The sequence below is a fragment of the Ursus arctos genome, unplaced genomic scaffold (assembly GCF_023065955.2).
Source record: "Ursus arctos isolate Adak ecotype North America unplaced genomic scaffold, UrsArc2.0 scaffold_13, whole genome shotgun sequence".
In the NCBI taxonomy this organism is placed as follows: domain Eukaryota; kingdom Metazoa; phylum Chordata; class Mammalia; order Carnivora; family Ursidae; genus Ursus; species Ursus arctos.
Genome location: NW_026622797.1, coordinates 14,435,100 through 14,462,011, shown reverse-complemented (window position 1 = coordinate 14,462,011; position 26,912 = coordinate 14,435,100). Strand labels below are relative to the sequence as shown.

Here is a 26,912-nt window from a genome sequence, read left to right as displayed (position 1 = left end):
TTTTATTCTGTGACTTTTAAATATTTTATTTCATGCATTCAGAGCCTTATTCTGAGAAGGGGTCCATAGACTTCAGATTTCCAAATTGAACAAAGATGTTTAAGAACTCCGTCATAACTATATATGAAGCTATGCATTGTAGATGGTGAAACTCATGGTCAGGGTATGGGAAGAAAATTTGTCATCTGCATAATATTTGGCACTTTTATTATTAAAAAGGATATAAAGTGGATGCCTAGGTGGCTCAGTCGATACAGATGTGACTCTTGATCTTGGGGTTGTGAGTTAGAGCCCCATGTTGGATATAGAGATTACTTAAAAAAATAAAATCTTTGAAAAAAACAAAACAAAACAAAAAGGAACTAAAGCAATGGCAGCGACCATTTATTTGTTGGCCACCAGTATTTTCTAGGCGATGTGATAGGTTCTTTACACACTTTTACGTTGTCATCATAACGTATTATGGGGCTATTATTATCATTCTGACTTTGTAGATAAAGTAACTGTGAAGCCCAGGGAAATTCATTCATTCAAAAAATATTCATGGAGCATACATCAAGAGAGGCACTGTGCTAGGCACCAGAGATGAAATAATTCACCCAAGGTCACATACTTAGTAAGGGGCAACCCAGTCTCGGCAAAACCCATTATCTCTCCCCTCACATAATTCATTCTACATTTGAAACATTAAAAATCCTACTGAAAACCATGGAACCCTAAGAAGGTAGCCAACAGACATTTTTCTCTTTATACAAATGTGAAACGTAACTCGGTTTTCCTGGAATGTGGTACTTCTGCTCATGGCTTTTCTTCACTCCAGCATTGCCTGAGCAAACTGGAACCCAGTCACTGACTTCCTGGATTAAGTCTGTTCTCTTCTTGGACCATCACTAATCTTGTAATCATGATAGAGAATAAGAATATAAGTCATTTCAGTGATGACATCTGTATGTCCTTGTATCCAAGAAGACACTTCTATTCCTCTGCCTTGTTAGATATTCCTAAACTTTGCTTCTGATTTGATATATGTGCTATTGGTGTGTGTGTGTGTGTGTGTGTGTGTGCGCGCGCGTGTGTGTGTTTGGGGGGTTGTTTTGTTTTTTTAGTGATCTTAAGATTTTCTTATTTGTGGTCTGAAATACTTAGAACAAAGAGATTTTACAGTCTTGAAGACAAAGTATATTTTCACTGCTAATTATAAGATAGATTCGTGCTGATAAGCACAATTTCTGTGAATCAAAAGAACCACCTTCATGCCCATCTCCAATTCTGGCTTAATTCCTGTTTCTGGATTGGAAGCTGATTTGAGAAGCTGACCATAGCACTGTAGATATTGAAAGTGTGACGAGGAATTTTAGTCCATTGTTCCCTGGAGAATCTCCTAACTGATTCAGAGGTGGTCGTAAGAGAAAGACCGAGTAGGTAAATAGACAGATGATAGATAGATGATAGATAGATAGATAGATAGATAGATAGATAGATAGATAGATAGAAAGAAAGGTCTTCCCTTTGGTTTTATGACAATGTAATGTAGGTTGCAAATCTGACTAATCTAAAATTCTGGATGTTCTCTTTAATTTTAATTTTTAAAAATAAAGACAAGTTCTGTTTAAGAAGTAAAAAATAAGGCTGTCCAACATTCTTTAATTTCCAAGAATTCAAAATAGACTAAGTTTTATTTTCCTCAAAATTTATTCCATGCTGTCACCTTGCTTGCTAGCTTTGTGAGACAAAACTGTCCTGGTGGCTCTGCTCGCTCCCCTGAGGGAAGGGCATGACCAGTTTGAAGGCTGGCACCCGTCAGGGCAGCTCAGCGACATTAAGCTCCTCCGAAAGAGGAAGCTGGTGCAAGTTCTGCTGGGAGGCATGAGATGACATCATTGCTAAGGCGAGGCTGCATTTGCCATTCAAGTGCACCCTCAGGCCAGTGGGGAGGGAGAACACAAACTCAGGCCTCCAGCTCCTTAGAGCTGGGGCGCTGTCTCCCCTCAGCACCCCCTCTGGATTCAAAGGGAGGAACGTAGGTGATCTGAAATTAATCTCCTACTTTGAGAAAGTGGAAGTGTTGCATCACCCCAAGTGGGAATGATAATGTATTTTATGCCATTTGTGAATTCTTATTATTAAAAGTATTTTGACGAAAAGCCACATACATGGCCAGAGTTGATCATTTTCAGAATCAGTGGATAACAGATGTTCATTTTTCCTTTTTTGAACTTCTGTTTAATGGCATTGGATGTAAAAGTACAACAAAAAGATAGCACATGCCAGCCCCATTCTGTATTATTATTATTATTTACTTTAGAAATAGTCTCTGAAAGAAAAAGGTCTTATTTTTTTTTAAGTTAAAGTAACAAAGTCATTGTTTTCAGTACGGGAAAAAATGGTTATTATTTTGATGCATTGACATTTTTCATGACATCTTTGCCTCTTTTCTCTCTGCATATCCCTTCTAAGTGGTACCACCCATCCCCAATGATTTCAGTTTTTACCTCTTTCCTGATCATACCCAATCTGTGACTTGAGGCTACCCCAGGCCTCTTGGCTTTGTAGTCTTACTTCAGCAATCTACTAGACTTTTCTGCATCCTTGCTCCTCAGGAAGTTTAGACAAAAACCTATTCAAGCTGATGCTCACTGTCTTCCCCAGGAGCCTTCTCTTCCATGTATACCCCTCACCGTGGCCAATCACACCGACCAGACCCTCAAGAGATCCTTGACTCCTCCCCCTCTTTTCATCCCTCATTTGTTAAATTCAGTTAATTCTCCTTCCTTGATATCTCAGCAATTAGTCTCTATTCATTCTCCTTGCCTTCGCCCTAGCTAAGACTCCTGTCGTACGCTTCAATGGTATCTCTTTGCCCCAAGGGTGAGGCCAGAACTCCTTTGCACCCCCGGGCTCCTGCTTCCTTCTACAGTCACATTTCTGATCACTCCTTTCTCCCTCTAAGTTCTGTACCCCTGCATGTCTATCGTAGAGAGAGTTTCAGGCTCATGCCATACCTCTGGTCCCTCTGTCGCATTGCCTCCTTTTCCATCAAGTAAGGTATCGAGATGCAAATTAGAAATCCGAGGAAGTCTTAACACTTCTGAATTAGGTGCCAGTCCTGTGTGCAGTGAATCCTGGAGACTCCTCCAACGTGGTCTTAGATACTGTTTTCCAATCATTTTTTAATTGGCCTCGCTTCTCTCTTAGCTTTGATGTCAGAGACCAAGACATATTAAAATTTTTTTTGTTCCTAACATCAATATATGCCTCACACATAGTAGGTGTTCAGAAGAGTGAAGCAATTAATTTGTCTGTAATTAATTCATGCTTTTAACTACTCCAAAAAGTACTGTACTTAGGAATGTTACTAAATTCTTTTTCTTTGTAGGAAAAAGATGTATGGGGTATTTAAATTTCACTCTTTGCTCCTTAAAAAATTGGGTCTACACATAGTTTACACTGAATTTTTAGGACATAAGTGACACTGTATTCACAAGGACACTTTTCTAGTTGAAGGGAAAGATACATTAATATTTTGTTCTATGATCATATTTAGACTGATTTTTAGTTAGATTGGAGAGTCCAGCAGCTCTTTCTCAAATATTCTACTTGCCCATCCAGCACATTGTCTCTCTTTCTGTCTGTCTGTCTGTCTCTCTCTCGCTCTTCCTCTTACTCTTGCTTTCTTCCTATTTCCACAGCAACTATCTCAGTCCTCCACTGTATTCTTCTAACACCCTATCCTGCCACTTCCTTATTCCTCTCACCTCTGCTTCACTGAGAAACTGGAGATCTTCCAGGAAGCCCTTCAAATTGCAGAAGATAATTCATTTACACTCATTTTATCTCATTCATTTATTTACCTATTCCACCCTGTTTATTTGATAAATACCTATTTAAGAGTTTCTTTTTTTTTTTCAGCCAGATACGACATTAAGTACTGCAGGTATAATGTCACTGAGACATAGTCCCTTTGCTCAGTCTGTTTCCAGTCTTGTGAGAGAGATGAATTCTCGAATAAGCACTGATACAAAGAAGAGCTACTGTAGGAGTAAGACCTTAACCTTGATGCTGAGAGAGTTGAAGTCATTAAAAGAGTGTACTAGAAAGAGGGGAAAGCATATGTTGTAGCCTAAGGAATCACCTTTTTCTAGCTTCAAAGATTAAAGGTGCCCACTGCTCAGATATTTTCCTCATGTTGACACTCAACACATGTCATTATTGTCTTACGACATTTTTCTTGATTCTTCTATAGACTATGACCTTTTTGAGAATGAGAATGTTATCCCATCTCTGTATTCATAGTACCCAGCTTCATGCTAGGTTTATATATTTTGGAGATGCTCAGTAGTATTTGGTGAATGTTGAGCATGACCATGTAAGAGGTACAGTGTTTACAGTTTGTTATTGTTGGGGGTTAAATTGTACCTCCCCAAAAGATATGTTGAAGTCCTTAACCTCTAGTACCTGTGAATGTGACCTTACTTAGAAACAGTCTTTGCAGATGTAATCAAGTTAAAATGAGATCATACTCAGTTAGTGTGGGCCCTAATCCAATGTGACTGGTGTCTTCATAAAAAGAGAAGAGATGCAAAGACACACAGAGAACATCATGTGATGATGGAGGCAGAGATTGGAATGATGGATCCATAAGCCAAGGAATGCCAAGGATTGCCAGCAACACCAGAAGCTAAGAGAAAGGCATAGAACAGATTCTTCCTTAGCGTCTTTGGAGAAAGCATGGCCCTGCTGACATTTTGATTTCAGAATTCTAGCCTCCGGAACTGTTGTTTGCTGATTTCTGGTTTTTACTTTTCTTTTTTGTCTTTAAGCTTCCCAGCTTGTGATGCTTTGTTATAGCAGCTCCACAAAACTAATGCAGTTACTGTTAATTTTTATTAGGAAATATTGTTATAGTTCCTGTTGTAATCCATAGGGAGTCAACATTATTGATGGAGCCCAATACCAAGCCAAGGGCTGTGTTGAACTAATAAGAAATGAAATAGTTCTTGCTTTGAAGGTAATTAACATCTAGAGAATCTCTCTTATAGGTTCCCCTACCTCCCCACCTTATTTTTAGCATGGTTATTTAATGGCCTGGCAAGATCTGCTGTGCTTATGAGAGGATCCATCATGGGTTAAAGGAAAATTGTCTCCAGCTCTCTAATTTCTTTATGGGCTCTCTCTGCAGTGGTGTATACAAGGTCAGTGATAACTGACTTCAGATCTGGGATGGAAGAGGCTGAAATGATTCTTTCTCCTTTATTTTGTTGTTTGTTCTCTTTGGGGTTAAATTTGTGTAGGTTAATGGCAAGCATGTGAGAGGCGGAGAGCTGTAGGAAGACGGGAAAGGAGGAAACAAATTTTTCTAAATAAATCCCCCATGTGCTTGTGAGACTCTTAGGTCCCCACTGGCCTCACACTTGGGGCTGCCTACCCCTTCTTGGGATGGGGTCCTATGCCTTATCTTCTGGTTTCTCAGAGGCAGTGTTGTTATATGATTTGATACTCAGCATTTCTGTTACTTCTCGGTGATTTTGCCTTGGAAGGCTCCCATTTTAATGGTCTGAATTTAAGTAAAAATAACGAGAGAATAAGCCTCTTTTTTGCTCCTAATTCATTCTAGAACTTGATGTCCCTGGGTCATTGGCAATAATCGGTGTTCCTCTAGCAAAGGTGTGTGTGTGTCTGTATGTCAGAAAACAGTCCCTAAAACTGTAAGATAATCATCAATTCTGGTTTCATTGAGGGGCTTAGGCGTGGGGGAGGTAGGAGGAGGAAATCATCATTGTCCATTTGTTTAGGGGACTTGCTTAAAAAGAATTGTCTGCTTCCCTCTCAGTCTTTGTGTTGACATTTGTAGTGTTTCCCGGGAGCATACAGTTATCCAGAAAACTCAGACCGATGACAATAGTATTTGAAATGCTTCTGTAGGTCTGCTTCTAGGTAGACAGGAAAAAATGTATGTTCCAAGGTACAAGTGCTTGTTGACTTTTCAAGCACAGCCAATCCATGCTCTTTGGGAGCGAACCCAGCGCCGCTCCACGGTGCTGGCCTTCCTGTGCATTTGCCAAGCACGTCAAAGGACAGGCTTAAGTACTTTACTTTATAGCTTATTAATTTTTTTCCTTCTTTAGTTTGCAACCTACTCTCAGAAACTGGAAAATAATTTCTTTTACTTTTTCTCCCTTCTTCATTTAAGCTGAAATTGATTTTTTTTTTTTTTTCTGAGCTGGTAAGGAAAAAAAAATGCTGTAGTTAATACCGTTGCCCTTGCTGAATAAAAATAAAAGACTAGTTTACCTTCAAGCTGTGCTGTATCAGAGGAAAGAGATTTTCTGTCCCTCCAAGGAGGATTTTGACATGAGAGAGTACAAAAAATGTATACTGTCAATAGAGAATAATTGTAGCCAATACAAGAAGTAATAGAATTGTTTATTTGGTGGACGGAGGGAATGTTTTTTTTGTGTGTGAGTTTCAAAAATTGGGAAGCTAGGAGACACTCTTAAATCCATCAGCTTCTCCAGAACTCTTCTCAAATGCTTATTGTCATGACAACCATCTCTTCATAAACCAAGGCTCTGAGTGTAATACAGATGGGGTTGGTAACAAGGTAGAGTCGCCATCTGCTTTGTTTTCTCTGAGGGACTTTTTTTTTTTTTTTTTTTTAAATCCCCAAGTCTAATCCTGATATCTGAAAGTCTTGACTTATTTTCTTTTTGGTCAGATATAGTTGTGAGATTAATTCTTTTCTCCTGACAAACCACTTCCTTATCTGTCATCACATACCTTATTTTTTGTTAAATAGAAAGAAAAAAAAAAAAGAGGGGGATAGTTATGTGTGTGTGGAAACAAACACATATATTTTAATGATTTATTTCTCTATATACTTGGCAAAGTCTGATATGAGGTGCCTTGTAATTCAATAGTACAGTCAAAAGTAAAGCCAGAAAAAGTAAGAGTAAGGCAGTCATTTTCCCAGGAAACAGGTAAAATTGTTATTGCTTTTGGATATTGTGTTTACGTCTGTGCTTCCTGAATAGGGCTTCATGCAGTCTGTAGTAAGCCCTGTTGTTCTTACTTTCCAACAAAAGAAGCACATCCGTTCTTTAGGAGAGGAAAACCTTTTCTTATTATTAAATTTAGAGAGAAATTTGCAGAATAAATGAATGCTTACATGAGGGATGTAGCCCAATAGCTTCATCTATCCCTTTCCCGAAGATGCAATGACATATTCAAAACTGAGAACATAATTTTTAAAAAGAAAATATTCACCATTTCACAATGCTATGATCAGAATTAAGATCTGTCTAGCCTTAGAAAAATAAGAAAATATGTATCTGGCCATTTAAAAGTGTGTTGTCAACAAAATTGCTAAATACAAGTTCAGGGAAATATTTTATGAAGCTCCTATTTAACGTCAGGAATAATTTCCTTCTTTGTGTTATAATTATTTTACATATGCTACAATATATAATCCTAAACCTTAAGATCTTGAGGTACTTTTCAATATAGCTCTACTTTTCTTGCTTATCAAAGAAGTTCTATAATTACTTTTCTAGATCAGACACAATTTATTCCCATACATTTTTTTCATATCCTATGTGTTGATGTATAAAAAATAATCAAATATTGGTAAGTAAAATGTAACCATAAGCTATTGCACAAATCCATACCTAGAAGCGTTTACGATGACTAAACAATAAATATGGTCTAAAGTCCAGGGAGCACCTGGATGGCTCAGCCAGTAGAATATGCAACTCTTAATCTCCGGGTCCTGTGTTCAAGCCCCACATTGGACATAGAGCCTACTGAAAAAAAAAAAATCTAACCTAATGTCTAGAGCAGGGGAAAAAACACTGGAAAATTTTTGAAGTAAAGTATGAATACATTTCCATGGGTCAGTCTAATAATTTTTCCAAGGGGCATTGTAAGGGGTGTGGTTCTTTGAATGTAGTGTGGGGGATAGTGGTTAAAGCCCAACAATGGTGGGGATGCCTGGGTGGCTGGATCGATTAAGTGTCTGACTCTTGATTTCAGCTCAGGTCATAATCTCAGGGTCCTAGGATTGAGCCCCTCGCTCGGCAGGGAGTCTGCTTCAGATTCTCTATCTCCCTCTGCCTGCCCCCCCCCCACCATGTGTACACGTTCTTTCTCTCAAATAAATAAATCTTAAAAAAAAAAAAACCAACCATAGTTGAATTGTAATGATGTCATAAATGTCTTCATTATATGATATCAAAACGTGGTACCCTTGTAAGGCTGCAGAGTCAAGATTGGAAAGTTTGCGGATTTATTTAGATATCATGACCTCATCATCTGTAATTCTTTCAACATATAGTCATCTTAATAAGGGGCATTCGAGATCTGCACCATTCATTTAAAAAGCACTACTTGTGTTTACTTTCAAAACTCTGCCTTGAATTCCAACCTCAACTCAAATTAATTGGCTATCAACTATGCTAAATGTGACATATTTTTAAGATATGAAATTTGTCACATTCATTTCTTCACTTACCACTGGTTTTTTTTGCAAGCATTGCCTCGAGAACGCTGTTTTATTTCCCAACATAGGTCATCACCACAGGGCAAGTTTTGTTCTATCTCAAGGCAAATAAGGAGAAGCAAACACAGTGTGGACGTCTGCTGAGCTCAGTAGAAAACCATCGACCATTGATATTGGGGTGTACAAATACAGCTGCATTCTGGATTTGCTAAACATCTTGAAATGCTTTGAGTGTAATAAAACCCCAAACGTGCTTTCTTTTCTCATTTCTTCACGTATGTATTTTAGGAGAAATATAATCCACATGCTTTTGTTCCCTCTGCTTTTAAATCATGAAAACGTTGTTTTCTTACAAAGAGCTGTTTGATGTCCAGGAAGTCTTTTATCCTCTTTATTAGGTTATTTTTGTATATAAATAAAAAGAAAAATATAAACAGAAAACACAACATGACTTAGTCAGGGCAAACCCAAAGTGCCCAATTTAAGTTTGAGGCTCTAAATCTAAAATATTTTGAAACAAAACATTTCTCTTGGTGCTTTGCAAAAGTCATGTTCCATTCGATTACAAAGAAGTTGCAGGTCTGTTGGGATGAATTGGAAGTAGAACGAATATTCACTGAGTAGGACTCTGGTACCCTGGGACATCTGCTAACTCCTTAATTTTTACAGTAACTGAAGTGGTAGGTCAGTCCATCTGCATTTTACAGATGGGAAGAGCTTTCAGAGATCTTAAGTCACTGGCTGTAGGCCACAGAAGAATTTCAAGCCAGGTCTACTTGACTTTTCAGCTCATACTCTTTTCATTACTTCTATCCTCCTCATTCTGTTGGGAGGATGCGGGGGGGAGGGTGCACCCCCCCAATAATAAAAAAAATCCCATGTTGGAAATACCTTGTAATCGGGCTTGAGAATTGAGGGCTGTTGTAGCCTCGAGACAGTGTCAGCTTGGTATTGGCAAGGTGGATGTCTATGAGTATGGTGATTGCATAAGAGCATTGGATAAGTGGTATTGTGCCAGAGAGGGGCTTGTGTACACTTCCCTTTGTTATAGCAGAGGAAAGCTGGAATACACACAGACATGGTGATGGTGATGGAGGGCAGGCTGGGAAGGAGGCCCATGCTCTTGCATTGTGATTCAGTAGTTCTAAACAGCTGATAATCTGTTGCCATTTATTGTACTTTGTAACAGTGGTATATATTTGGTAAGAATGGTGCATGACCACCATGGGTTTGAGATGGGTTCAGCTCATTTCTTAAAAATTTTTCAGGACTTGTATGTTATTGGATATAGCTTAAAGAGTTATAGAATGGGAATCACAGTTTTAATGGGTCTCTCTATAATGGAACTGCATAAAAAGAGGATCTAAGATTTTATTTGGAGGCAGGAGGTCATATCATGGGGTACATGTCTATAGTATGACATCAGGTGACCATTTTCTGGAGAAAAAGAGAAAATATTACAAATGGAGGGCATGCAGACTACTTAGCATTTGAACTGGGACCTAGGTTCCTCTGGTATTATCTGTTCTATAGACTTTCTCCCAGAAATCCCAAATTTTGTTCAGCTTGTAGCTGTCTTAATGCTCTAGTCTCACGTTCCATTCTTTTACTCCCCTCTTTCTTCTCCTCTTCTCCTCCTTCCCCTTCTCCGTCCCCCCTTCTTCACTGAGTCTCTGGCATCCAGAGGAAGAGATGAATTATTTAAATCTTCTTCCATTGAGTCAGAGCAACACAAAAAGCATTTAATAGGCAATTTCATAAATGACATTTTGGAGAACATTGGGGTCATCATATGACTGAGAACATGATTAATTTTTTCTGAAGGTCAGGAAACTAATATTTTTTTCTAGTGGATTTACTAAGGGAACCAACCACCTGGCTTCTAGTTTTGTAGTTGCTTTTTTTTCTTCCCCAGCATTTCTACCTCACTTTGCATCTCTATAGATTTATCCCATGGAAATAAGAAATATGGGGCGCCTGGGTGGCTCAGTCTTTAAGCATCTGCCTTCGGCTCAGGGCGTGATCCTGGCGTTCTGGGATCGAGCCCCACGTCAGGCTCCTCCGCTGGGAGCCTGCTTCTTCCTCTCCCACTCCCCCTGCTTGTGTTCCCTCTCTTGCTGGCTGTTTCTCTCTCTCTGTCAAATAAATAAATAAAATCTTAAAAAAAAAAAAGAAATATAATTACCATGGTGCGTATTTTTCCTCGTGCTTATCCTGAAGAGCCACTGTGATTTTACCTTTTACCCCGCTGCAGTGCAGAACTTCACAGCATTCATCTTATATTAGTCATTTTGCCTAAGGATCTCAGCACACTTTTCAATGTCATTTCTAAGAGCCATGTCAACCCCATAAGGGAGGGTGTGGCTTGAAGGATCTCCCGTGTGCCAAGGCAAATTAAGTAATTTGTATGGCAGTCTCCAACAGAGTGAGAAGAGTGTTTAGGGTCTCATGAGGCCCAAGGGAAGGGGGAGGACATGCCACGAGCTCCTTTCACAGTTAAAACTAAGATAAAAATCTTGGAGGAATAACAGTTATTTTATAATGGAGGACAGAAGACAGTAATGTATTTACGTTGTGATGAAGCTGGAGATAATGAGCCAGTTATATGCATAAGGGGTTATTTCTCTGTGAAAGAGACCTCCCTCAACTTCATTAGATCCCTGCCCACATGGTGGGTGGGGAGTAGGAGGTGAGGCACTTCTGTCTTCTAGGATATTCCATCTCTAGGTACTCTATTACTTCATCTGTGAATGTGGGCTAGAGGAAAAGACCCATGTTTTCTTTCTTTTAAAATTCTATTTTATAAAATGAGATTTCCTTGCATCCGATTTCTCTTGGTCTCAACAAACTCTTGTTACTACTTTTTAGGTATGCGTTCTATCCCACTGGTGTGGATTCCACAGGCCCAGGGCCCCTTGTCACTGTCACTGTCACTAAGATGAGAGTCCCCAAGTGATGGGAGGTGAATTGTCTCTCACTATGTCACCTGTAAGAATATCTGTCACTGATGCCTCTATTCATATCCCATAAATGCTGCTCCCTCCCTTCTTCATATTGGCAACACTTTCGAGTATTCAGGAAAGGCCTTGTTGAATGCCTTTATGTTATTATAGAAGATCCAGTTGAAACTGCACATTAGGGGCGCCTGGGTGGCACAGCGGTTAAGCGTCTGCCTTCGGCTCAGGGCGTGATCCTGGCATTATGGGATCGAGCCCCACATCAGGCTCTTCCGCTATGAGCCTGCTTCTTCCTCTCCCACTCCCCCTGCTTGTGTTCCCTCTCTCGCTGGCTGTCTCTATCTCTGTCGAATAAATAAATAAAAAATCTTTAAAAAAAAAAAAAAAAGAAACTGCACATTAGATCATTTCTCTTGTTTATGAGGAACATAGCTAAGGGTTGAAACTTGATGTCTATAGATAGATAGTATGATTTTGTTTGGGATTACTACATTATTTGTCTCCATTGGCTGTGAATTGAGAGTCTTTAATGGACAGTCTTCAGTAAGCATCACATTCATTGAGAAGGTTGATTGATAGTCATCTTTGCACACCCATCCCCACCCCTGCCCTAGGAACTTGCAGGACACTGTGCAAGAGATATAATAACCCTTGTCTGAAGGCAATATGCATAGCTGGGAATGATAACGAAAGAGACCATTTCTTTTTGAGAGATCTACATCATCTCAGCGGAAGGCCCTAGAATTCTGCTGGACTCAGACTGAAAACTATTGCTTTCATAATCACTAGACTTATGTGGTACAAATGGTTATGGTGAGCTTCTGAGGCTCCCAAGAGACCACTAAAACTGTCAGACTTAAATAGCACTGAAGTTTTGAAGTGAGAACTGAAAAGTATGATTCAGTTTAATATGTAACGTTGCTACCAGAAAATACTCCTTGGTTTTCCAAAGTCGAATGGTTATGTGGCCCGCTGTGGTTCTCTTGAAAGATACTCCCAGATCTCATCCTGCCTGATTGTTTGAGGTTTCTGGAGGGTATTGAATAACATGGTGTACGTGTCTTCATGGATGACATTATCACATGATTGTATTTTTTCCCATATAAAACAGCGAATGTCATGAAAGAAATCATCACTTTTTTAAAAGATTTATTTATGAGAGAGAGAGAGTGAGTAAGAGAGTGTGGGGGGTGGGGTAAAGGGAGCTGGGAGAGGGAGTCTCAAGCAGACTCCATGCTGAGCGTGAAGTCTGATACAGGGCTCAATCTCACGCCCCTGAGCTCATGACCTGAGCTGAAACCAAGAGCTGATCGCTCAACCCACTATGCCACCCAGGCACCTCAGAAGACATCCAGGCACCCCAGAAGACATCACTTTTGAATGTTAACATTTGTGAAAGTGAATTTAATTGCCAGTGTCCATTTACATTGCTATTTTGAGACTTTATCCAAAAGATTGGGGTAAAATCTTAGAGAATTAAAACTTCCTTGAGAGCTTTGCTTTTAAGTACTGCTCACTGGAGTCAATTTATCCCATTAGACATTGGGTACTGAGAAAAAGAAACATTTCCTGTTGCCTCAGGCAGTGTTTCTTCCAGAACAAGTTTAGTCCATTTTGACCCAGCGGACTCCAGAGCCAGTGTGATACCTCTGTACATCTACTAAACATCTCTTTCTCTTCTCTTCCTCCTCTCCCTTTTCCCCTTCTCCTCCTCTTGCTTATTGTTGTTATTATTATCATTAGGGATCTGCCGTATTGTCAGTGATGATTAGGAAAAGCTTTAATCTCCCATTAAAGCTTTTATCAAACATTACCAGAAGTAATTATGTCACCTTTATTCATCTGACTCATTCTCCCCCAGGTTATTTATTTACACATGCTATTTCATTAGTCTTTCTTTTACACGGTGTGGGAAAAAAAAAGAGCATGGCTTAATGATGAAGCAAAGAAATAGACATTTAGTGACTTTGGTCTTGCCTGTGCTCTAATTCCTGTTTGGTTTAAGGCAAATAGTTTAAATTTCTTGTACTTAAATAACTGTGACTGAATCAGAAATGAAAAATACTAATCACAGAGGGCCATTAGAGATGTCTGAGATGTCTAAAGTAAAAAAAAAAATGTCTAAGATAATAAGTTTTAATACTAAGTATAGAACTTTACAGAAAGCTAAGTGGGTTGTATAAATTAGTATATTTCTATGTGTGACATTCAGGCATCAAGAAACTTACTGCTACATTAATGTTCATTGATATACTAGTTTTAAAAATAGTTACTTGACTTTCCTATCAAGTGTGCTTCCATTACATGTCATACCATCTAATAGGAACTAGACCTCACCAGTTCAAATGCCTGGGTACATTCATTTCCCTAGTAAAGATGACTTTTCATTTTAAGTCAGCAGGTTTTTCTTGTCTTGTTTTAGGCTTTGTCGATTTGAGCCTCCATGATCAGGTCCACCTTCTGGAATGTGCCTGGCTAGAGATCCTGATGATTGGACTTGTCTGGCGCTCCATGGAGCACCCAGGGAAGCTCCTATTTGCTCCTAACCTGCTCCTGGACAGGTATGTGACCCGACTGTGGCTTGGGGGAAGCACATCCTTTATAATCACCAGTTTATTCCTAGAACTCTTTTATTTGGTACTCTGTGAAGTGCTCAAGGACATTATGAGATACGTTTCCAAAGGGGTGAGTGTGGGAGCCGTAGTCTAGTGAAGTTCACAGAAAGCTAAGGACACCTTTCTGCTGGATGATGCTAGACATCGATAACAGGAGTTCTGTTACTTCTAATATGCACATACAGAATTTGTATATTATATGTACACATGCATATAGAAGGTATGTTTGTGTATATATACCCATATGTATGTGTGTATACACACATCTCTATAACTACGGACTCTAATTTTCTAACTCCACCTTCATCTTGTGTTACATATATTACATCTTGTATATATTACATCTTGTGTTACATATAAAAAAATGAATAACCTCCCTTTAATTAAGGTCTCTTTTGGCCCATATACATCCAAACCACAATAGACTCTTCGTTTCCGTCTCCAATTTTCCTATCAGTTAAAGGAAGAAATTTGACCAGCATTCCAAAGCCCACTCCCAGTTCTATGAATTCATGAAAGTTACTTGTTCATTTTCAAAAGTGAAGATTTCAGTTTTCTTTTTTTTTTTTAAAGATTTTATTTATTTATTTGACAGAGATAGAGATAGCCAGTGAGAGAGAGAACACAAGCAGGGGGAGTGGGAGAGGAAGAAGCAGGCTCCCAGCAGAGGAGCCTGATGTGGGGCTTGATCCCAGAATGTCGGGATCACGCCCTGAGCCAAAGGCAGACGCTTAACAACTGAGCCACCCAGGCACCCCAGATTTCAGTTTTCAAATGTATTCTGTTTGGGTTGACTTAGAATGTGGGTCCTATTGTTCCTTTTTTTTTTTTTTTTTTTTTTTGGTCATTGCTTTGAGAAATAGGATTTCGACCTGAAGCTGCATCAGCTGCCACTGATGGAGCCTCTTTTTGGCACCAGTCACTATGTTCAACACTTTATATACATGATGTCCTTTCAACATCCCAGCATGCCTGGGAAGCTTAACCATTCACACTTGACCAGAAAGAAGCTAAGTTTCAGAGCCATTCTGCTACTTGCAAACAGCATCAAACTAGCCAGTGGTGGAGCCAAGATTGCAATTCAAGATCTATCTGGCTCAACACTCATACTGCCTCTGTCCTGTGCACATGTTCTTCATCCTCTTTCTTGGTCAGTGATGCCTCCTTTGGTTTCCAGGCATACCTAGTATTTCTGGGCCACATAACAATTTGAATGGGAAAGGACCACCTTCTAGCTGTTTCTTGCAAACTTCCTTTGCCTCTGCTCAGCAGTCCAAGGCTGCCATGTTGCCTGTGATGCATCTTTCCACATTCCTTCACTTTGGAGCACTACACTACCTCCCCATCTCCAGTCCCTCTCCAGGCTTCCCTACCCCTGGCAAGCCCTCTGGAGCAGAGTCACAGCAAAGTTTCTTTACATACTGGAGAACCGTACAGGTGTCATTGTGTGTTAGATAGCTTTTGGAAAAGCATTGGTGATACTGTTCAAGAAGCAGATTTTGCTGTTTGTGGAATAGATTCCCACGTTAGGGTTTGGCAAAATTTTCAAGGATGGCCACTGGTCTTGTTCCTTAGAACTGCGCTCACACTGTATTCTGTGTCTTTCAGTGGTTGTCTCTACTGTTCTCCTTCCCTTGCCTCCATTCTGCTTGTTGCTCTTGTCTTGCCATTTTCCCCCTTCTACACCTCTTCTTCTTTGTTTTCCTTTGCTTCTTCCTTCCTTCTTTTCTTCTCATCTATTTCCTCCCCCTCCCTTCCTCCTCCTCCTCCAACTTCTTCTTTCTTAATTCTCTCGTGTTGCAGTTGTGTAGTTCTGTGACCAAGTTATAACAAATTTGCAGACCACATACAATGCTTCCCTGCTACAGACTGGAACGTATCTTCAATGCTTAATTTTTTTGGATGTTCATTCATAACTGAACTTCTCCATGATTCTCCATTTCATTCATGTCTATCTTCCTGGGTACACACTTTCTGAAAACAGTCATCATGTCGCTGCATTTTAAATATAAAAGGGCTTGGGGCACCTGGCTGGCTCAGTCAGTAGAGTGTTCAACTCTTGATCTTGGGGTCATGAATTCGGGTCCCATGTTGGGGGTAGCGTTTACTTAAAAAAAAATAAATGTGAAACGATTTCTGACATTACCCCACTCATTTGCTAATGAGGTATTGATATTGTCTAGGATTTTGTCAGCCACCTGCTTCTCTTTCTTTTCCACATACTTTCATTGTAGGTAATATTCTCTGAAGTCCCTTACTGCAGTGTGAATGAGTGAAAGTTCTCATCTCCCTCTCTTCCTACTTTCTTCAATTCCAGATTGGAAGTTCTCACTTCCTCTAGACCAGGATTTCTCAATTCCTGCGCTACTGACATTTTAGCGTGTTCACTCTTTCTTGTGGCAACTGTTCCATATATTTTAGGATGTTTAGCGGCACCCTTTACCCTACCTACTAGAGGCTCATAACACCCTTCCTCCCCAGTGATAACAACCCCAAATATCTCTAGACATTTCTAAACATGCCCAGTGCGTGGCAGGAAGGGAGGTGCAAAACTGAGCCATTGAGAACAACTTTTCTAGACTTTTCTACTTCAATGCCTTGTAAGCTCTTCAGTCTCACCATATCCCTCACTTGAATATATTATCTTCCTTATCCATTTTGTTCCTTTTCTTTATTCTCTGTGTTTGTGACGTCAACATTCACCCGGACACTGAAGCTATAAGGTTTAAGTTAATCATGGATTCCACACCCCCCACCCACTAGGCTATCCAGCTGTCAAGTCATTTCTGATCCGTTTCTGAAATCCATACCTCCCCTTGGTCTCCGTCCCTTTGCCCCCATGTGCCCTCTGCACAGGTCCTCACTGTCCCTTCTCCAGATTATTGCTTCTCTACTACGTCTGTCTCTCTTGGCCACCACCCCTCTTTCCTTCAGTCTGACCCCCACAGTGTGGCTCCTAACTTCTTTCTAAGGCACAGTCGTGATCCTGATGCTTCCTGACTCAGCTTCAATTTGTTCTTTCTATTCCTTAGAAGAAACTGTCTCGACTCTTATGTTGATAATTACGACTCTCTAAACACAAACGTCTGCAGAGCCAGTCCAGTGCTGCACGTGAGGAAGGCCAGTGGTGTGAGTCCAAAGGCAGTGCTGAGGATTAGGTGACGTTGGTGAGCTCTTGTCCAGGCTAAAAACACCTGGGTCCTGAACTCAGCCCTAGGGGCATAAACATAACTACATACTTCAAGTTTTTCTGAAAGGTCGTCTGCCTTTAGGATTCCTTGTCAGCAACTTACCCATTCTTTATGGCTCATTTCAGATGTGCTCTTCCATGAAACCTTCTTCACACTCTCTCCTCTGTAGGTGAAGGGGGCCTTTCCTTCGTCTCAGTTCTTGTGTGTGGTCTGCTTCCAGTCCCCTTCCGCCATGCAGACATTGTGATTGTGTGTCTTGACTCTTCGTCACCAGCTCATAAGCCTCTTGTGGGCAGGAACCAGAGCTCGTTCATCTTTTTGTTCCCTCCAGTGTACAAAGTCTTGTATGATTCCCAGTAAGTGTTTGCTGATCTCACTGGCTGAGGTCACCCGAGTGGCTCGAGGCCGGCAGGAGAACCTACATCATCAGATGGACATTTCAGCTACTCTTGGCATTGAATTCACTCACTCCTTATTCATTGCGACTCATCAGTTCCTGGCTTGGTCCCTTAAAGGCTTTGCAGAAATTAAAATCTGTCTGTTTTGAAAGGACTTTTAAAATTACTAAATGTGTTTGACTTAGGCTTACACTTCTGCTTCTACTCCACCGACCTGTTCTGCAGCTTCTGAATTCCAAACAAGGATCAGCTTGTTCCTATTTTTTCCCATAACTAAAGCCACTATCGAGTAAACTCCTCAAGATCTTAATGCATTTAAGGACACTCAGGCACCTTTTCATCATTATAAAAGTACATAAATAAGTGTAAATTATATAAATAACATAAAATATATAAATTTGATTTGTAATATAAAGTTTTCTATACTTTCCTAATTAACATGCACCAAATATTAGGAAATTCCAATATTATTAAATTACCCTTCGTATTAGAGGGATGACTCCCTTTGGTGGCAGTGATCTATGCATAACAGTAAAAATATGTGATCAGCAACGTGTCTGAAGTCCCGTCTACCTGCAAGATGGTTTTGAGTGATAGTCGAGAACTGTATATGTCTTTACCTTGCAGGCTCCCAACCCTGTTGGTAACATCCAACTCCCTGATTAGCATAAATCACTCTGCCCTCCCTGTTGCTCTTTTCCCATCAGGGTGTACACAGTAAACATTTTTTGTAACCAACTGTAGAAATCCCTAAGTTTCAAAGCTTAACTGACAGCTGGTAAGCACGAAATGAGCGTTAGTTTCCTCCTTTTAATTTTAGTTCAGGCTTTGTGACACAATCTTTGAAAAGTCAGCCACCTCCATAGGCTGTTTGCCTCTACATAGAAACAGGGAAAAGGGAAAGCCAGGAGTCCCACGTAGTCCCCGTCACCCACGGATTACCAACGTTGCTAACTGGAGACGGGGTTTATCTGTGGTTGATTACAGTGATGTCCCGTCCTCTCAAACCTTGTGCCTTGCAAGGCCATCAGGAGGATAAAATTTGTCCCGGCATGCCTTGTGATTACTCAGATGTTAGTTACTGGCACATGGGGTTTAGTGATTACAGGAATATAAAAACCTGCTGGGTTGCCATCCCCCATTTGTGAACGGAGGACATATTTCCTATATTGAGTCTATTTAAAAAGAGTTATTGCCTGATTTACTCCCTGATGACAACCCATGATATCTTGATTCTGGTAGTTCGGAGCTTTCCTGGTAGTCATATGCTCGAAGGCTAATTTTACCCTTGGCGTGCTTAGCCTACCCACACTTTCCAGTTCTTCCCTGGGTCCTGCAACAGTGAGTTCCAAGCACTTAATGCTGTCATCTCTTCCTGCAAAAACCAAGAAATAAAGGTTATTACAAGGTATAAATAAAAAACCCAGTAATTTCTTGTGCTGTGTGTGTGTGTGTTTTACAAGAGGAAAGTTAAAGATAATAAGAACGCCTGTGAAAGTAATCAGGAAATGGAGAGAACTATTTTCCATTCTAGCACCTAATCCTCTGGTGTGTTTTGGCACCAGAAAACACAAAATATGTCCTCTGTGTCAACTAGGAATGCGTCTCTTCGTTTAGTCCTGCTTGAGTGCTCGCGTTGGAAAAATATAGACTGAAAACAGAAGCAAAAATGGTCAGCATATATCATTCCTGGTGGGGTCGCTTTGTTCTTGCAGGCGTGCAGTTTACTATCGCTGGAAGGAAGATGTGATGTTAGAGGAAACAATGTAAATTGCGTGTTCAGTAAGACTCTCCAGTTTCCAAGGGGCAGTCTAATTCTGTTTTGCTGGCGCCATCAGCGCTAACAAATTCTGAGAAATATTTGCGGATTTCTCAGTGAAGCCAAAGCACTCTGTTTCGAGTCCTATGTACTCTCAGAGAAACAACTATTCATCCATTTGAAAAGCAGGGCTTCATTCGACAAGCAGAATATTCCCCTCACCCGGTGTTGGCCAGAGGGTTGTTGATCTAGCTCTTTCCCTTTGCTTCCACATCAGGAGGCTCTGCCTGTAGGAAATAGTATCAAACAGCGGAAAGTTCTACTTGTAGGCATGGAATAGGAATGAGTTCTCTTCCGTAAGAGAAAAACAGGTGCCTGCACCAGAGAGAACATTTGGCTTCTTCCACTAAGTAGCAGACTGTTTCCAGATGATACATTCATTTTAAATGGAAAAGAAAAAGTCATTTTCTAGAAGCAAGAACATTTCTCAGTTTAGCTTGTTTATTGTAAATATTTCAGAAAAAAATGTAAATAAAAACATGCAAATAAAACAGTGCTTCCAGCAACACTTTTATCGACTTTTTTTTTTTAAATAACCTTTTTTTCCCTGTGCAAAGCTTGATGTAAATTCTTTGCAGATTCTTTCCTCGGAAGAGTAAAAAAATAAAGTTCTGAAATAAGTCCATGAATTCAGAATGTAATCTGTCCAAAGGTTTCTTGGGTGTAAAGAGAGGGACCTCTCTCTGTATTCCCTTTGCAGATCTCTCCTCTCTAAAAAATGTGTGCCATATGGAAGGGGGGCATTATAGTAGCTGGGGAAGCAGGTGCATGGGAAGGGTGGGGAACGAGTGATCTACCCATCAGAAAAGCCAGTCCTGGACCGGAAACAGTTTTCATCACTCCGGGAGTTCTGCTGGATTCCCTCTGTAACTTTCCAGGTGTGCTTTGGCTTGCATAACTGTTCGCTTCATTCACATCTCAAGAAATGTGTTCATAACCTTTTTTTTTCACTCCACTTTATAGAATTGGATTAAAAAAGAAAAGAAAGGAAGGCAACATTTATTTAACTTCTTTATTTTTTTATTTTATTTTTTTTTAAAGATTTTATTTATTTATTTGACAGAGATAGAGACAGCCAGCGAGAGAGGGAACACAAGCAGGGGGAGCGGGAGAGGAAGAAGCAGGCTCATAGCTGAAGAGCCTGATGTGGGGCTCGATCCCATAACGCCGGGATCACGCCCTGAGCCGAACGCAGGCGCTTAACCGCTGTGCCACCCAGGCGCCCCTATTTAACTTCTTTAATGAGTACAGTACTGCAGTGGGTTGTCTTCTGTACTATATCTCATTAATTGTATGAGAATACAGGTAAGAAGATTTATTTTCTGACTCTGGATGCATTGGTTCTTTCCAGTTCCGAGTCCTTAATTACTCAACAGCAGATGCCAATTGACTGATTTGTAGAAGTCTTTCATTTAGCATTTTGACAAATCCTGGGAATGTGAAATTGTAAACGGTACAGGAGAAAAATTGAGGCCAAAAAAAGGGAGAAATTAGCAACCTGCCATTATTGCTGCTTACCTGTGATTGAAAATGTATCAAAATATTTATTGGACTAAAAACCAATTGCATTATGCACTTTAAATGGGGTAATTATATGATATGTGAATTTTATCTCATGAAAGATATTAAACACACACACATACTGGAATTTCAGGAAAAGTCATTTGACCATCAAGTCATGAAAGCTTTTATTTGTAGGGGTTCTATTGAAAAGGCAAAAAACCCCTAAACATTGAAACCAAGGTTTCTCCTTAAAAACAAAAGCAACTTAGTAGCACTCTATCATAAACCTTTCTAAGCCACAAGTCTTTAACTTCTCAAGAGGAATAAGCCTGTAAACAGCAAGGATCCACTCAACGTAAAATTGCTCCAGAGGAAAAGGCAGAACTCCAACCCAAGAATTAATCCTGTGTAGGAGGTTAATTTGACTTCTTACGTTTTTCATACCATATTATTTTTGTATTTACCATTTGTTATTATCAATTAAACATCAGCTTAATGGACTTAACTATAATCAAAATAGTGTTTTTGACGGTTTAATTTTATATCTTAATATTATTTAAGGCATACATGCTACACAGGGATAACCAGGTAATCCCCTTCAGATCTGCTTTCCTCACGGGCACCTCTCCGTAGTGGGCATCGGAAAGATTCTCATTCATTTTAAAAGTCCCATTAAAATCCAATGATAAAAGGGAGATGACCAACTTCAAGTCTGTGAGTTAGGGTTCAGTGTAAGTCAACTCAGTAGGTATTTATGGGGTACCACCATGTCTCTGGGGTGCTGCCTGATACTGGAGGATATGAAAAAAAAATGTAGGAAGCAGACCTGTCCTCAGGGAATTTACTATCTACTGGTAGAGTAATATTGGTGTACAGATGAATGCAAGCAAAAGCAAGACCTAAGCAGGTCCCCACCGCACCCCCCGTTCATTCATGTCTAGTGTATTTTCCTCCATCAGTTTCTAATGGTTATAGATTCAGAGTAAAAATCAACCCTTGGTTTACACTTGGCATTTGTATACCGATTCACTCTTGACATTCCCATGCAGGCATAAATATACTTACTATACATTTATCCTGCCTTAAAGTATACTCTGATATAGATAACTCTAAAGGTGAGAACATTCTATGTGTTGGTCCTTTTGGAGCTGTCAGGAGGGCAGCAAGAGGTTTTGGCAAAGGTTTATCAAGGTTGACGATCACAGATTATGCATCTTTGAAATACTATGTCAAGGTGTTAGTACTACTTGGATATTTTCCTATTGATGACAGCTCTTAATGTTATGCGTGCATCGAGGTTTGGCTTCAGGATCAAAGAAATTACTGTGTTTGTTTCTATTTCCTGTTAAAAGCCAAAATTGTCTTTATTATTAGAGTCATGGTTATATGACCTTACGATCTATGGTTAAGTTCCATTCTTATTTTATTTTATTTTATTTTATTTTATTTTATTTTATTTTATTTTTTGGTGTTACTGACTTCTCCTTGTGGGCTCCTAATACAAATAAGGATGAAGTCTTTGTTCTGATGCTTCTAGTGGCATTTTAAGTCATTAAATATTCTTATTTGTTATTTTGTTTTCATTTCATCAAATGGAAAAGAGATGGAAAAAGCACACCATTGGTATTTTCTTTGGTTTTATACCATAGTAGAGAATCAGTTTCTTAACTTGTCTACATGATTTACCACTCTTCATTGTCACTGACTATAAGATCCATCACGACTTTGTCATTGGAAAATAAGATGCAACAAGCATGCTACGATGATCAAGAAAGGTTACTTACTGCATACCCCTGAGAGGAAAAGGGCTTCTCCTGTATCTTCCGGGTCTGGTCAGGATGAGCAGTTGAGGCTGCAGCTGGATCCACCTCAGCCTCTGAGGAGAGCAGAGCCTGAGCAAACCCTTACTTCAGTGCGGGTGTGGCGTAGAGCGCCTGGATGAAGAAGGTTTCGAGATCTGTGGCCATGGAAGGGATGACAGTGCTATGGACAGGAGTTAGGAAGACTGGGGAAAGAGTAGGTATTGGGGACAGCCGATGAACTTTTCTTTATACATGTTGAGTTTAAGGTATAGAGAGGATATACTAAAGGCCATGTTCAGTAGGAAGTTGGATGTCAGAAGAGAGATGGAGATAAAAAATTCACGTAGTCTCCATAGTTCAAAGTGTGGGATGACAATGATAAGCAGACAAGACAGTGGAGAAGGAGATGTCTGAAGAGCCGAGGAAAGAAAGACCTCTGAAAAAGCTGACCTTTAGGAGTTGCAAGGAGAAGGGAATCCCTGCCTGCCAGCCTGGGGCTAAGGCACAGTTGTTTGAGAACAGAAGCACAGTGTCTGATTCCAAGGAAGGGATGGCTTTCCAAAGGAGAAGGATGGCGAACTATGCTAACTACTCCAGAGAAGTGTGTAGGAGCAAGGGGAAGGGACTAAGCATTTACTAATTAGGGATCACAGTTGTCCCTAAGGAGGACATTTTTAGTAAAGAGGTAGGAAAACATCAACAACAACAACCACCACCAGAGTATCAGCGTGTCAAATGAAAGTATAATGCATAAAAGAGAAGATGGGCAGGAAAAATTAGGGAAAGGAAATGTAAACTAGCTTTTGAAATGTTTGGTGGTAAAAGGCCGTGGAGCTCTAGTTGTGGATGGCAGCAGCATCAAGGTCCCATGAGAACTTTTACTGACATTATGAGCTAGTGGAGTTTTGTTTATTCAGGTGTATCAATCAGTTGATTGATTGATTTTTTTATTTTATTTATTTTTTAATTTTTTAAATTAATTTCAATTAGCTAACATATGGTGCATCATTAGTTTTTGATGTAGTGTTCAGTGATTCATTAGTTGCATATAACACCCAGTGCCCATCGGATCACGTGCCCTCCTTAATGCCCAGTCAGTTGATTTATTATCCTTCTGTGGTGCTTCAGTTGTCCCATCTGTGGCTAATACAGTTCTTTCGTGTGACTTCTGCTGTGTCATTTTGGCATATGTCATTCATCCTTGATGCCTCCTTGAGCATGTCCCAACCTTGTGTTGTAAATTTTCTGCCCCCGAGGTGGAACCAACCATTTCTACAAGGAGCACTCATTTATTTGTTTCAGAGAAATTGGTATTTAGAACTCAATCTTGGCACTTGGTGTGTTCGCTATTTTTGAGCTCCCATTATTTCTAGGCTTTTCAGTGGATAAAATTAGGATATAAGCACCTTTGAAACTATACGTATATTCATATCCCCACCCTATACATGAAAGTAATCATTGTATATAATATTCTGCATATTGCTTTGGGGGTTACAACATGTATGTGTATAAAGAGCTTCCTTATTCCTTTTTATGATTATTTTATATTCCATTGTGTGGAATCCCCTGTGGATGGGCATGTAGGTTCTTTCCAGTCTTATGCTATAAATGACAAAAAAAGGCCACAATAGATAACTTTGTGAATAAGTCATTTTGTACTTTTCTCAGTCCGTCTTTGTGATAGGTTCCTAGATGTGGGATTATTGGGTCAAAAGATACATGAATACATATCACTGGTCATCAGAGAAATGCAAATCAGAACTGTAATGAGATATTACCTGCCCCCTGTTAGAATGGCTAAAATCAACAACAGAAGAAACAAGTGTTGGCGAGCATGTGGAGAAAGGAGAACACTTGTGCATTGCTAGTGGGAATGCAAATTGGCGTAGCCATTGTGGAAAAAGCATGGAGGTTCCTCAAAGAATTAAAAATAGAACTACCCTATGGTACGGGTAATTTCTACTGGGTAATTGCCCCCCAAAATATAAAAACACTAAGTCAAACGGATACATATACCCCTGTATTTATTGCATTATTTACAATAGCATTGTTTACAATAGCCAAACTGTGGAAGCAGTCCAAGTGTCCATCAACAGATGAATGGATAGAGAAGATGTGGTATATATCTATACAGTGGAATATTATTGAGCCTTAAAAAAGAATGAAATCTCGCCATTTGCAACAACATGGATAGAGCTAGAATGTATAATGCTAAGTGAAATAAGTCAGAGAAAGATGAATACCATATGATCTCACTCATGTGAAATTTAAGAAACAAAACAAATGAGCAAAGGGAAAAAAGAGAGAGAGACAAATCAAGAAACAGACACTTCATTATAGAGAACAACCAAATCGTTGCCAGGGGCACTAGGTGGCAGATGGGGGAAATTACAGATGGGGTTTAAAGAGTATACTTATCATGATGAAATAAAATAAAATAAAATAAATAAAATTATAGAAGAAACACATGCATACATAATTTTGCTAGATATTGGAAAATTTATTTACTACCTATGACATTGTGTCATTGTGCTTTTCCACCAGCCATGTATAAGAGAGCTTGTTTTTCCACAGCTTCTCCAGTAGAATATGTTGTCAAACTTCTGGATTGCTGCCAGTCTGATAGGTAAGAAGTATCTCAGGATGGTTTTGATTACATTTCCTTGTACTTTTGAATGGGATCGAGCATCTTAGTTAAGTTGAAGGGCCCTTTCATTTATTCCTTGGTGAATTGTGTATTTTTGTCCATTTTTGTACCAGCTTGTCTTTTTCTATTCCTTGATTTTTAGGAACTGTCTGTATGTTAGAGATAGACTACCTTTTCTCAGTATAAGTTGCCAAATCTTTTCTCAGTTTCTCATTTGTGTTTCAACTGTTTATGGAGGATTTTGCTGTGCAAAATGCTTTTGTACGTTGTTTTATAGCAAAAATATATTAATCTTTCACATTATTGGAATGGTTTTCCTGCCCTCAAGTTGTAATTATATTCATTTCTGCTTGCTTTTAGTACTTTTTACTATTATGTCTTGGGTCCATCCATTTGGAATTTATCTTAATATACAGTGTGAAATAAAGATGGATTTTTGTATTTTTCCAGATGGCTTTTCAGTATTGCCAGCACCATTTATAAAAAAATTATTTTCTCAAGTTATTTGAGATGTATCCTTAATTACGTGCTCAATTTCTTCATAAACTTAAGTCCTTTTATGAAATTTTGCTTATCTTCTAAGGTTTATCTATTTATGAATCAATATCACATAGCTTTATTTATGGCAGCTCCAAACTGGGTCTTAATTCTGGTCAGGCTCTATCTCCAATGCTGCCTGCTGATTTTTCAGGGGTTTACAGGTGATTCTTCCTGGTTTCTTTTTACAAGTGATCTTTAGTATTAACTTATTTAACTCCATAAGAAAACTTGCTGATAATTTTATTAAGATCATGTTATGTATAAATTGGCTTAAGAAGTATTAATGTCTTTATGAGGTTGAATCTTCCCATCTGAGAACAAGGTGTGCCTCTTCATTTGTTCAGATTATTTTCTTGTGTCTTTCAGAAGTGTTTTCAAGTATCTTTACATATATGTTCATATATTTGCATATATTTTAAGATTATGCCTAGCTATTTTATATATATATAATGTTAATGTAAATAAATGTACATATTGTTTGCACATAAGTAGACAATTGATATTTGTGATATTTTTGTAGACTACTACTTTACTGAATTCACTTATTGTTTAGAGTAGTAGTTCCATTAGTTTCCATAGGCTTTACTAATATGTAATCATATCATCTGCAAAGATTGTTTTACCTCTTCCTTTCTAACCCTAAGAATCAAAGTGCTTTTTCTTATCTAGTTGTGTTGAATAATACCTCTAATACCTCATACAAATCGAAGCAAAGTAAACCTCATTTCCTTGTTCCTATACATTCATATTACCAGAGTTTCTATGGATTTCTGTGTTATTAGGTGTTTTTATTAGGAATGAAGGTTATTGTTTTTGCATTAAAATTCATAAGAAAGTTTGGTATGAGATCTTCTCTTTGGGTAGTCTTTACTTGTTTCTGTTATCAGTGTTACACATACCCCATAAAACGAGTTTGGAAGTTTTCTTTTCTATGCTCTGAAAAGTT

General features: G+C 39.2%; 1 protein-coding gene across 11 annotated transcripts in view; it reads left to right on the top strand.

The window, feature by feature from the left end:
- Positions 1-26,912, top strand: part of ESR1 (estrogen receptor 1) — a 390,082-nt gene that overhangs the window by 296,323 nt on the left and 66,847 nt on the right. For all 11 annotated transcript variants that reach the window (XM_044386430.3, XM_048226166.2, XM_048226168.2 and 8 more), the window contains one exon: positions 13,874-14,012. In XM_044386430.3, the coding sequence (XP_044242365.1) occupies positions 13,874-14,012 (139 nt within the window). The remainder of the gene's footprint in view (positions 1-13,873; positions 14,013-26,912) is intronic.